Source organism: Pistacia vera, unplaced genomic scaffold (assembly GCF_008641045.1).
Source record: "Pistacia vera cultivar Batoury unplaced genomic scaffold, PisVer_v2 Contig459, whole genome shotgun sequence".
Taxonomy (NCBI): domain Eukaryota; kingdom Viridiplantae; phylum Streptophyta; class Magnoliopsida; order Sapindales; family Anacardiaceae; genus Pistacia; species Pistacia vera.
Window position 1 is genome coordinate 915,514 of NW_022196289.1, and position 14,210 is coordinate 929,723.

A 14,210-nucleotide genomic window follows, 5' to 3' on the forward strand; every position below is an offset into this window, starting at 1 on the left:
AGATACAATTCTATATAGAAACATCTTAGCGAAAAACATATCCCCCAATGCAATACTAATTTGGCTTCACAATTTGATCAGAGAAGGTAAAAAGAATAAGAAAAATAATTTATGGAATAGTGCTAAGTACATATACAAACTATTTTCTATAAACTGGTGTGACAACCCTACATAATTTTCAATCATATTAAAACACATTCGTTTGGATAAATGATTTTATATGAAAAGTTTGTATATATAAATATTATTCTAATTTCTGTTGAAATGTTATGCTCTTTTTTTTTTTTTTTTTTTTCATTCAAATAAGTTTTATTCTTAAATGGTGTGGAATGAGGATGTATGTAGACGACCTCCGCCATTTCAAAGTAAATCAAATTGTAAAGGGACATTGTGGTCATTTCATGTTCAAGGCATTTACTATTTGGGAAATAACAAATGAAAATGTGATGGAAATGACTTGAGCTATACACGTACTGCATGCAAATGTTTTGGCCCCGGTAATTGATTCTGACTTCTGACCATTGAGTCAATGTAGGGAAATATCATGTGGTAATTGTAATCAAATAGATAAGGGACATTATGGTCATTTAACAGTTAAAATTATTTTCCTTTAATTTTTTTAGTCTTTAATTTTTTTCTTTAGTTTTTAATTTTTTAGTTCGTTAATGCTCCTTAAAACTGAAAAAAAAAAAATCAATGGCAATTAAGTAATTTTCTCATTTTTTGGTTAAAGTTAACGGCAAATAATTGTTAAATGTCTCTTAATTGAACAATTTGTAACTTATGTTCTCTCATTAAAAAAGTTTTAAAAGATTTATACCTCAATAGATAATATCCCCAAAGAATATGTTACAGTACATGTCTATAATTGACTTAGGAGCCTACCAAGGAATTTTGTGAAATTATTGTTAGAAATGTTGTAGGAATGTCTAAGGGGTACCTTTGGAATTTTATCCTTAACCAAATTTTGAAAACTACTAAGTTGAACCCTTTTCTTTAAATTTTTGGCGTTAAAGTTGGAGTTACTAATTTTTTTTTCTTTCGTAAAGTCTGAGAGTTGATTGATTTTGACTAATGCAATTATAAATTGAATAATAATTATATTTTATTTTGGAAGGACGCAGCCAAGATTGTATTATAAGGGTCAAGTTACATTTGATAATAGAATTGTCAATTAAATTTAAGTAGTTATATATTATATTGGGTAGTTTTTATTTATTATATTCTAACAAGTATAAAACATGGTTAAGTTGATTCACAAATGAACACTTTATTAAGCTAACAAACAAATAAAGTAATTTTAACATAAATCCTATGAATAAATATTTCAATGTTTTATAAAGCTTTCATTATGAAATTTGTTGCCATTATTGTGACCTCATTATTATATTTGGATTGTATCGTTATTTACTTTTAAATTCTTAATAATTTCATATATCAATGATGGACGCTTATCTTATATCATCATATTCGTATATTCAATCAACATTGCAAAATAGTCCAGGGATATTAAGGTCATTTTATAATCAAATAGTCAAAGGATATTATGGTCATTTCACATACAAGATATTTTGGAAAACATGAATGAAGAGTTTATTGGTTAATTAGTGTGAGGAACTAGGAAGAAATTTCAATTAATTTGAGTCTATCTAGAATTTTGAAGATAAACGAAACAAATTGAAGTGAATGATTTGACAAAACCAAAGCTTGAAGCCTAGTTAGTAAACACGGGTAGATAAAAAAAGGGTATGAGAATTTTATGAGTATAATATGGCAAATGGTGAAAAATATATTTGTAAAAAATCGGCCATAAAATTCGGATACGGAAAAAAATACTATATAAGATATACGGGTTTAATACAACACATTATCAATAATATGTTTTGAAAAATATGGCAATATCAATCCTAGTTTTAGCACTTTTCATGGCCACTTGGTTAAAATCTATATAACATTTCAAATATACGGGTACGGAAAAAAAAATGGTACTGAAATTTTACGAGTATGATACAGAAAATGATGAAAAATATGTTTATAAAAATTCGACAAAAATTCAGATACGGGAATAATTCGCGAATAATACGGTTGAGACATATAATTCGCGAATAATACGGCTAGACTTATAAAATACGGCTGTTCGTGAATAATACACGAATTATACAGGTGGACGTATAATTGGCGAATTTACTAACTAGGGCTTGAAGCAAAAGGAAGCCTACATGATTAGATATATAGCTAATTATCTCAAGTAATCAATTCTAAATTTCACCTTCACGAAAGAAAAATCAAATTTCACTTCTATTAAAACAAAATACCTAGTATCACAAATTCTCATTAAAAGAAATTTGTAAAACCTAGTTTCACTGATTTTGTTTCATACTGTAATATTATTTCTTATTAATTTAAATTTATTTTAAATTTTGATAACGGCAAATATAAAGTTTTGAAGTAAAAAAAATGGAAGACGAAGAATAAATTATTTTATTTTATTTATTATTATTACAATTATATCTCCACTAAAACTTGAAGATGGGGGCTAATGCTTAAGACAAAAATATTAAGGGCTAAAATACCTTTCTATAAATACATTAATTTTGATTACATAATACTATTAATTTCATTAAACTTAAAAATTTTAAAAACAAAGTTGTTTGATGGTAAAATGATGAGTTTACACATTAGAGTTGTGCCCAGAATCGTTTAACATTTGATTATTAATCAAAAGTCAAGGGGCCTTATGGTCATTTGATAGTCAAATCTTCAAGGGACACTATGGTAATTTCACATCCATGATATTTTGAGTCATTCTACAGTTTTGATATTAAGAGGGAATACTAAAACCTAAAATTGGATAAATAAAACAAATTTAAAGTGGATAATTAGACAAGCATATTGGATTAAAAGGTTTTGCCTTGGAATGCATGAAATAGTCTAAGGGTGTTTTAAAAAAAAATGCAAAAACTGAACTAAACCGGTAACCAAACCAAATTTTTGAGTATCCCAAAAACAGATTCGGTTTAGGTTAAAAGAAAATAAAAAACCAAATTTTCGGTTCAATTATCGATTTAGGAGAATATAAAAATCGGTTAACCAAAACCGGTTTTATTAACTGGTTTATTATAAAAATATTAAATTAAAATGAAAAATAAAAAAAATCCAATTCATTATAAAAATATTAAATTAAAAAACATATTAAATATTAAATAAAAACCGATTAACTGGTTTTTATTAACCGGTTTTTTAGTTAACTAAAAAATCGATTTTCCCTTTAACCAATTCGGTTTTGGTATAAGAAAATTCTTAAACTGAAAAATCGATTCGTTTCACAAAATTGGTTAACCGATTTTGAACACCCTACAAAATACAACTCAAACGCAATTCTTCAAGAGACGGATACAGTGGCATGGACAATGAGTTAGGACAATAATAAATTTCTAAATTGGAAAGGCAAGGAAACGAAGACAACTCTTTTCCATCATTATCATCATCTCTCTTCCACCATCCCTTTAATTTAGGATATTCCTTCCATTACTTGCTTCCATCACCTCTCTATTCCCATTACTTGCTTCCTCTAAAATGTACTTCAAACCAGATAGAAATTTAATACTCAACAATTATTGACAATTATCAATTTATATAATTTCAAATTTGATACTCAATATCTATTATTTAGTCATAATTCAAATATCACATTTCACATTAATTAAAATATCATCCATATAACATTTTAAATACAATTCAATTATTCCTAAATTTATAGAAAATAATAATTTATACAAACATAATCAAGTGTTTAATTTCTTTTATGCATCCATAATAATATTATTAGGTATATTATCATTTAGGATACAAAATTTTCAAACTTTATTAACAAGAGAACAGAAGTTACAATTATTTTATGGGACATCAAACAGTTTTTTTTCCATTAACTTTAACGGAAAATGATAAAATGACTTAAATGCCCTTGATTTTTTTTCTTTTTTTTCTTTTAAGTGAATTTAGTTCTTAAAATCTAAATTTTAAAATTTTTGAAAAACTAAAAAAGACCAAAACCAATTTTTTAAAAGGAATTTGAAAAAATAGAAAATAAAAAATTAAGAGAATTTCATAAACCAAAAAAACTAAAAGAATTATTATTTGTTTTGTAAAAACGGATAATTTAAATATCTTATTCGGTTTTTTAATTTTTAATTTTAATTTTTTATTATTTATTTTGTAAAAAGAAATTTAAATTTGTTCAATTACGTCTTTACCCTTAAAAACTAAAGTTAAATCTAACCCTAAGTAGCAGTTCATTGTTTCTTAACTGATGAAGAAGAAAAGGCTTCCTGCATTCAGCAAAGAAGCTCTCTGTGTTCAATTGGTACAGACTTGTTCTTCGATTCTTATCTGCAAAATAAAATCAAAGGATACCAGAAGATAATTGGGTTATTCTTTACTAAGAAAAAAAAAAGCATCTAACGGTTGCTATAATATGATGTTGTGTTTGTTTGTAAATCTTTCAATGGTTAAGATTTCTTTGGCAAGGATTGCCAAATCAGATTCGGCAAGTATTATATAAATCGTTTGTAATGATTTGAGTTTATTATTTAATGAAGAATTGAGGTTATTTATTTTTTTTTTTTCTCTGTTCTCTGTTTTCTTGACCCCGTTAGGGCTCTTGCACTTGAAGAAACTTTAACACGAGAAAATATTTTTCAAATTGCCCTTTTTTTTTTTTTTTTTAATTATGAAATGTGAAATGGTGTTTAATAAATTAGAATTTATTTATCAGTTCTAGATGATATTTTTTTCTCATATCATCTAGAACTGATAAATAAACATTTAATTAATTTCGTTCAATATGTCACTTATCTATTATGTAGAAACAATGTGAAATATTAATTAAAATATGTTGCAAAAACCAAATTAATGAGTATTTATAAGCATGTTATCATTGGATTAATAAGAGAAATTGATTGTTCATGTAATATTTATGAAATGATACAATTGTTGATTAATATTATAGACATGAAATTTGTTCTCGATAGTCATTTCGATCATATGATTTTATCATCTACCAAATATTTTTCTTTTGATTTGTAAATGATAAAAAAAAATTCCAAGTGATAATTTTTCGTAAAAATATTAGAGTTTAGGATCTATCATACATCAATAAAAGAAAATAAAAATCCAATAAGCATTCAAAGAAGAAGTTCCATTAAAAGTTAAAACTCTTCTTCATTTCAGATTCCATTCACAACATAAGCACATTAGGCCCTTTCACATGGTCCACCTATTATTCATACACACACATATATATATATAACTTTTATATTTAAAAATCTTAAATATAACTTTTGAATTAGAATTGAATATTTAGTTAGGACCACATTAATATAAGTTAATTACATCGAAAGAAGGTTATGAAAATACTATATAAACTTACATCACTGTATTTTGTCACTAATTTCAGGAGGGTTTTCTTCAATTTTGTTATTTTATTTCTTGTCTTTTGTTATATCATTCTTATTCTCTTGCTATCATTATTGTTCTTTTTGTAAATAATTACATACTTTACATCACTATATTATTTTTTACATTATTAGTTGTTTTATTGCCTAGTCTCTTTATGTACAAGTATATACCATCCCCAAGAAAAAAAGGACAGAGAATTAATTATAATATGGCGCAAATGTTGTATATATAAATTGTGTTGAACTATATGCTCTCACTCACTACCAAAGTTTTCTCGAGTAAACAAATCTCCATGGAGAAAAAAATAGAATCCCTTGGAGAGAAAGAGGAAGAGCTAAGCGATGAGATTGAACAACTCTTAACCACGCTTCCAAAGGTGAAAAATTGGAATGGTCTTGAACTCTGTCAATACCAAGGGTTCTGGTGTGGATCTAGGTACCTTCGTGGCATGATCAGGTTTCAGAGGCAATTTGAGGCTCAAGACAACGACATAACATTAGCCACTTTTCCGAAATGCGGCACCACTTGGCTCAAAGCCCTAATTTTCACCATTGCCAATCGTTCCAAATATTCACTAGATAATAGCCCCTTGCTCTCTCAATGCTCTCGTGAGTTGGTTCCTTCTTGTGATCAGAATCTTTTTATGAGAGATCCTCTTCCTGTTCTTGAAGACCTTCCCAAGCCAAGGATTTTCGCGACACATGCCCCATATCCTTCACTTCCGAATTCTATTAAGAATTCCAACTGTCGCATTGTTTACATATGTAGAAATCCGTCGGACCAATTTGTCTCCAATTGGAAATTCATGTTGAGAATTCGAGTTCCAAACACCGAGCCGATTTCGATTGATGAAGCTTTTGAGATGGCTTGTCAAGGAAAGCAATCATTTGGCCCCATTTGGGAACATGTCTTGGGATACTGGAAGGCTAGTAAAGAAGAACCACACAAGGTATTATTCTTGAAATATGAAGATTTGAAAGAGAATAACAAATTTTATGTAAAACAATTGGCCGATTTCATCGGATATCCATTCACTAAAGATGAAGAGAAGCAAGGAAAGGTAGAAGAAATTTCCAAGTTTTGTAGCTTTGATAACATGAGCAATTTGGAGGTGAACAAGAATGGTGAATATTTCAAAGAAATTAAGAATGATATCTTCTTTAGGAAAGGTTCGGTGGGAGATTGGAAAAATTATTTGACACCTTCAATGTCCGAACATTTGGAGAAAATAATTGAAGAAAAATTGAGTGGCTCGGGTTTAACCTTTAAGAAAACCCTAGAAGATCCATAAACTATAGCTTCCATATTGTTGCATCAAACAGCTTTGCTTTCTTATGGTTGTGTTGTGTGCTGTATTGAAAAAATTTTTCAAATTGCTTTTTTTTAGTATTATTATTATTATTTTTAAATATTAAATGTGATTATTACGGATGGGAGTCGAAAATAGTGTTTCATAAATTAGAATTTGTTTATCAGTTATAGATTTTATTGTTTTCTCATATCTTATACTGTATATAAGTCATGAACATCAGAGGCTTCGATAGCAGCAGGCATTTGGGGATACAAGATAAATTTCAAAATCAAAAATAAAATTAGTAGTAATATGATAATTGCCTGGATGCTAAGAAAAATAGCCCCTTGCCTCAATTATAGGATATACAAAATTAAGGCAACTTGTTCTACGTGATAGGCAAATACACCTTTTAATTAATTTCATTTTTCTAACATGAAATACAAATTTTAATTAATTTTGTCCAATATCTCACTTATCTATTATGGTTTGGTAGAAAGACTCTGAATTATTAATTACAATATGTTGCAATAACCAAATTGACGAGTATTTTCTCTTTCTTGATCAATATTTATAAGCATGCTATCATTGGATTGATAAGAGAAACTGATTGGTCACATAATATTTATGAAATGATACAATTGTTTATTAATATTATAGAAATGAAATTGGTGTTGGGTAATCATTATGATTCCGTGATTTTAGATTGGTGATAATAACTCTGAAACGAAGCTAGAATTTAGATTGATTTGGGATACTTAAAGGCTGAAACCCAAGTTGAAGAGATGCTTCCCAAACTTAGTGAATATTGGAGATGGAGTCTCCACATTCATGCTCTTTCCATCCTTCTAAGCCATGCACTATCCCTCCAATTCGCCATGCACTCATCACTCTTCTTGGCAACCAATCCTATTATATTTTATATGCAAACTTTAAATAAGAAAAATTTTAAAAAAAGTGAAAATTGAAATTAAATTTACTAATCACTCTCGAGGTTTGTTAAATTTACTTTGATCAAATTTAGAAAAAAATTCTTCGTATTTTCGGAGTTTTCGATATAAATAATCACAAACCTCACAGGAGTCAACATTTTCAAAAGCCGGAGGAGTTGCCATTGTTGACGTTGAGTGATAGAAGCAATCTTTTCCTAGTTTCTTCGGCGGGAATTGTGAGAATGGAATGAATAATATTCCTTTCTTTGCCTTCATTAGTTCTTCTTTACTCAATCCATCTCCCACTAACCATTTCTATCAAATTGAAAAAGAAAATATACATTATAAATTCTGTATTCATAATTCTATGATAAATAATTGAGGCCAAAGAAATGCACCTTCTGAGAATAACTTCTTGAAAGGACTAAACTAGTTGATATTACCAAATGATTTCTACTTGAAAGAAATGCCTTCATTTATTTTTTTATTTTTATTTATTATTTTTTTTTTTTACCTCAAACATTTTGAGGCCTAAGGCCTTAAATTAAGGCTTTTTATATTTATTTTTTATTTTTTCTAAATCAAGATATTTTGAAAACTAGCAATGTATGTCAATCCACACCGTCGGTCTTAACCAATTTCTTGGGATCTGGTGGAGTCATAGGATTCAAACTCGTCCTTCAGCCACAGAAGGCAATTAAAAGTTTCCAATATATCACATTGATCCTGATAGGACTAGTTGTAATTTTAACGCTCCACTGTCCAGATCCAATGTTTTAAGTTTTTTGAATTTTTAATTAAATAATAATTTATTTAAAAAAATTTTTTATTACATTCTTAAATATTTATTAAGTACTTAAAAAATACAAATTTAGAATTATAAAAATATTTTAAAAAATAAAGTGTCTATTTCAGTCGTTATACATACACCAACAATTTCATAAATCTAATCTACCAAACACACAATCATAGATTTTCAGACTCAGCCATTATAAAAGTTGTATTTACCAAACACATTCCAAATTATTTTCAAAGCTAATTATTTCCATAGTTGAGATAAAGTTGATTAAACTTAAAGTTACAACAATTCCAAACATACTCCAAGCCTCTCTTTGGTGGTTCTTACTCTCTAATTGTAGCCTTGCCTATTAGGTTCTCTAGGATTTTACATCCTTTTATAGGTACTACATGAGATCCTATTCATAATAGGATTCATACAACCTACCAGATTTTTATTTTAATTCCTAATACAATTTATATTCGTATTTATAATTGTATTTTTCTTTGATTAAATTTACTTTTTTCAAGAGAAAATATTCTGAAACATCTTAGCAAAATGCATATCCCTATGCAATACTAATTTGGTTCAAATTGGGCTTTACAATTCGAACAAAAAGGGTAAAAGGAAGAAGAAAAATAATTTATGGAGTAATGCTAGGTACATATACTAACTATTTTCTTCAAGTTGATATGGCAACCCTGCATATTTGACATATCATCTACTCCAATTTGTTTAATTTATCTATAGTTTAAAATCATTTAATCATATTAAACACATTCATTCGTATAAAAAGTTTATACATATAGTATTATTCTAATTTCTATTGAAGTTTTATCCTTTTTTTTTTTAGTAAAATAAATTTTATTATGAAATGGTGTGGATTGTGAATTTATGTGGAGCACCTTTGCCATTTCAAAGTCAATCAAATTGTCAAGGGACATTGTGGTCATTTCATGTACAAGGTATTTAGGAAACAATAAATGAAAATATGATAGAAATGACTCAGGATGAGCTATACTCGTGCTGTATGCAAATTTGTTATGGGTCTTATTTCACCATTTAATTGCTAATCAAATAGACAAGGGACATTATGGTCATTTAACAACCAAAAATTATTTTCCTTTAATTTTTTTAATTTTTTAGTTTGTTAATGAAAGGCATTTAAGTCATTTTATCATTTTTCCTTAAAGTTAACGGCAAATAACTATTAGATATCCCTTAATTGAACAATTTGTAACTTGTGCAAAGTTTAAAAACTTTATTGTGACCTCATTACTATATTTAGATTGATTGAATAATATTGAAAAAGTCGGGGGATATTTTGGAAACCTTTTTGGGCCTTTTTCCTTTACGCAAACTTCTCAGGCCTGGCCCCCCAATGACCCAAGTCTCTTGGTCTGACCTTTTTGTTATGTAATATATGATCTTCAGCCCATCATTTTTTTCTTCAACCCCCTATTGTATTTATAGTGAGGATATTAATTGTAATAAAATAATTTTTTTTTCTACTACCCATACAAAGTTTTATGTTTGCATTAATGGCTTAAGTAGAATTCACAATTTCATAATTAAATTCGAATTCTCAATGATGGTCTAAAGTAGCTAATGTATCAATGTTTGATCTTCAACTAAAGAGCTCTTAATTAAGTTCTTCTTCAATATGTGTTTTTTCCTCACTATAGGTTTTCTTTTTCTTCAATATGGGTCTTCTTCTTCTTCAGCCTGGCTTTTTAAGTAGTCGACATATGAGGATTCAAATTTATGATCTTTAGCTCTGATACTATATTAATTTTAATTATAGTGTTCTATATCAAAATTTAACCCAAAAAATAAAAATATGTATATATTACTTACAAACTGTTCACCTAACTAAAACATCTGTCTTATTAAGAAATCCAATAAGGGAATTAACTTTTACATAAAATTTATGTAAAACACATATTCATATTCCAATATTCATTTACAATACAATCAATTTCAGATTAAAAACTCCATGGAATATATGCGGAAATAAATGACAAACCTCCAGCCATAGCAATTACTTCTTTGATCTTCTTGCTCCTTTATGAATTACAGGATCTTCCACTTGACTGCAAATTTGGGTGATGGTTTTGGGAATCAAAAATGCATCGAATGGGGACCTGTTAACTTCTCTCTCTTATATGCAGTTGTCTTTCCATCAAAGACAACTGCCCAAGAGACACAACCGTATGATCACATCAACAGGGACCAAAATGTAATTAAGGAGAAGTGCAGGACCATATTGCAAAAGTCTAACAATTTAAACCAAATTTTTCCTCATCTTAATGTGTGAACATGATTAGATTTCAAGATCTATCATACATCAATAGAAGAAAATAAAAATCCAATAAGCATTGAAAGAAGAAGTTCTATTAAAAGTTAAAACACCTCTTCATTTCAGATTCCATTCATAAGATAAGCAGATTAGGCCCTTTCACATGGTCTACCCATTATTTAAAAATCTTAAATATAACTCTTGAATTAGAATTGAATATTTGGTTAGGACCACATTAATATGAATTAACTACACCTAAAGAAGGTTATGAAAATATTATATAAACTTACATCACTGTATTTTGTCACTAATTTTAGGAGGGTTTTCTTTAATTTTGTTATTTTCTTTCTTGTCTTTTGTTATATTATTCTTATTCTCTTACTATTATTGCTGTTCTTTTTGTAAATAATTACATATGTTACATCACTCCATTATTAGTTGTTTGATTGCCCAATCTCTTTATGTACAAGTAGATACCATCCACTATATATAAATTGTGTTGAACTACACGCTTTCACTCACTACCAACGTTTTCTTTGTGTAAACAAATCTCCATGGAGAAAAAAATAGAATCCCTTGGAGAGAAAGAAGAAGAGCTAAGCAATGAGATTGAACAACTCTTAGCCATGCTTCCGAAGGCGAAAAATTGGAATGGTGTTGAACTCTGTCAATACCAAGGGTTCTGGTGTCAATCTAAGTACCTTTGCGGCATGATCAGGTTTCAAAGACACTTCGAAGCTCAAGACAGTGACATAATATTAACCACTTTTCCGAAATGCGGCACCACTTGGCTCAAAGCCCTAATTTTCACCATTGCCAATCGTTCCAAATATTCACTAAAGAATAGCCCCTTGCTCTCTCAAGGCCCTCATGAGTTGGTTCTTTATCTTGATTATGATCTTTTTATGAGAGATCCTCTTCCTGCTCTTGAAGACTTTCCTAAGCCAAGGATTTTTGCAACACATACCCCATATCCTTCACTTCCAAATTCTATTGGCATAATGTTAGATTTCCAACAATTTCATAATTAAATGCGAATTCTCATGGGTCTAAAGTAGCTAATGTATCAAGTTTGATCTTCAACTAAGAGCTCTAATTAGTTCTTCAATATGTCTTATTTTTTCCTCACTATAGTTTTCTTTTTCTTCAATTGGTCTTCTTCCTTCAGCCTGGCTTTTTAAGTAGTCACATATGAATTCTAAATTATGATCTTAGCTCGATTATATAATATTTAATTATCGTCTATATTACAAAATTTAACCCAAAAAATAAAAATATGTATATATACTTACAACTGTTCAACTAAACTAAACATCTGTCTTATTAAGAAATCCACAATAAGGGAATAACTTTTACAATAAAATTTATGATAAAACACATATCATTATCCAATATTCATTCATACAATCAATTTCAATTAAAAACTCCATGGAATATAGCGGAAAAATGACAAAACCCCAGCCATAGCAATTACTTTCTTGATCTCTTACTCCTTTATGAATTACAGGTCTTCCACTTGACTGCAAATTTGGGTGATGGTTTTGGGAATCAAAAATGCATCGAATGGGGACCTGTTACTACTCTCTCTCTTATATGCAGTTGTCTTTCATCAAAGACAACTGCCAAGAGACACAACCGTATGATCACATCAACAGGGACCAAAATGTAATTAAGGAGAAGTGCAGGACCATATTGCAAAAGTCTAACATTCTCCCACTTGGTCCAAACTTGTATGTTCAATTAGAAAGAGGAAAAAGTACATGAATCATAGCGGTAAGTCCCTTTTAAACAAGTATTACCTTCTATGTATTACAATGCAATTTGCACTCTTTCTAAATAAACGCTTAAATGTGGAATACCACTTTATGAACAAACCTTAAGGTTTATTCTAGGTCCTCTAGAATGTTTGTTTGTCTCCAACCAAAATGTATACAACTTAAAAGAGAAAACAACTAAATTACAAATTTCAGACAATGAAAGTATACCTCTCATAGTGACAAAGCGGGAACATAGTCCAATTGGAACAACATGATCCTTGAACGTCTTTGGTGGCATGCCTTTCGTTAGAGGATCAGCAATCATCTGCTCAGTATGTATGTGTTAATGAGCACTTCTTTGCTTTAACGTGCTCCCTTATTGCTAATACTTAATGTCGATGTGTTTACTTCGACTTCCACTCTTATTATTCTAGCAAGAATACACAGCTGAATTGTCACAATATAACTTTATTGGCCTAGAGATAGACTCAACAACTCAAGCCCAAAATTGAAACTTCTCAACCAAATACCTGTGTAGTTGCCTCAAAACAGGAAACAAACAGCGCTCCATGGTAGAAGTGGCAACTAAAGATGTTTGGCACTTCTCCAAGATATAGCACCTCCGGCGAGCATAAAAACATACCGGATGTTGATTTTCGAGAATACAACTCTCCAGCGAAGTCTGAGTCTGAATCGACGACTTCTAAAATGTCGGAACGTTTAAGTAAGCATGAAACCTGTTAGTTCTGAAGATACCTCATGACCTTCTTGCAGCTCTCCAATGATCCAAACTGGATTACTTTAGATCTTCCTAACATGCAACGCAAAGGCGATGTCAGGTCTAGTACAGACTTGAGCATACAGAGGCTTCCAACAGCTGAAGCATAAGAAAGTTTTCATTGTTCCTGTTCAATCTCAAGTGTAGGACATTGGTCAGATTGAACCGTGCACTCCTAACAATGGGTGCAACACGGGTGACAATCTTTATTCCTAAATCTCTCAAGAATTTATAATATAGGCTTCCTGAGATAGTCCCAAAACATGTCGAGGCTATCCTATGAATCTTAATGCCAATGACATAAGACCTCACCCATATCTTCATACTAAAATGTGGAGAGAGAAATTGTTTCACCTCATGTAGCAAACCCATTATGGTTGCAAGGAGAATACATCTACATATAACACAAGAAAGATGATTTTACTCCACTGACCTTGTGTATATACACTGATCCATGACATTCCTACAAAACCAAATGAAGAGATAACAGTGTGAAATCTTAAATACCACTGTCGGGAGGCTTTTAAGTGCCATAATGGACTTCTAAGCTTGCAAAACAAACTGCTACACCATCACTTGAAATAGAACCCATGGCTGTTCATATAAACCTCTTCCTCCAAATCTCCATGAGAAAAGCTGTTTAACATCCATTTGATGTAAATCTAAATTGAAAGGGACAAAATGCCATTATGATACGAAAGGAATCCTTTTTAGAAACTGGAGAAAATGTTTCTTGAATCTATTCCTTCACTTTGTGTGCACCCGGGTGGCAACAAGTCTAGCCTTGTATCTCTCACAAAGCTAATGAACCTTCTGGTTTTAAATACCATTACACACCAATAGGTTCTTTCCAGTAGGCAAGTCAACAAGGTACCCAAACGTAGTTACCGCCAGAATTCATCTCGTCATCATGGCATT

The 14,210-nt window shown here is 29.9% G+C and overlaps 1 protein-coding gene across 1 annotated transcript; it reads left to right on the plus strand.

Moving 5' to 3' along the window:
• The first annotated feature begins 5,749 nt into the window (after positions 1-5,749).
• LOC116144866 (cytosolic sulfotransferase 15-like) lies at positions 5,750-6,748 on the plus strand. The gene has a single exon (XM_031430288.1). The coding sequence runs from the start codon at positions 5,750-5,752 to the stop codon at positions 6,746-6,748; it is 999 nt and encodes a 332-aa protein (XP_031286148.1).
• The last annotated feature ends 7,462 nt before the right edge of the window (positions 6,749-14,210 follow it).

Excerpts from the sequence above, each read along its gene's own strand:
- LOC116144866 (XM_031430288.1), top strand. The coding sequence starts at position 5,750 with ATGGAGAAAAAAATAGAATCCCTTGGAGAGAAAGAGGAAGAGCTAAGC.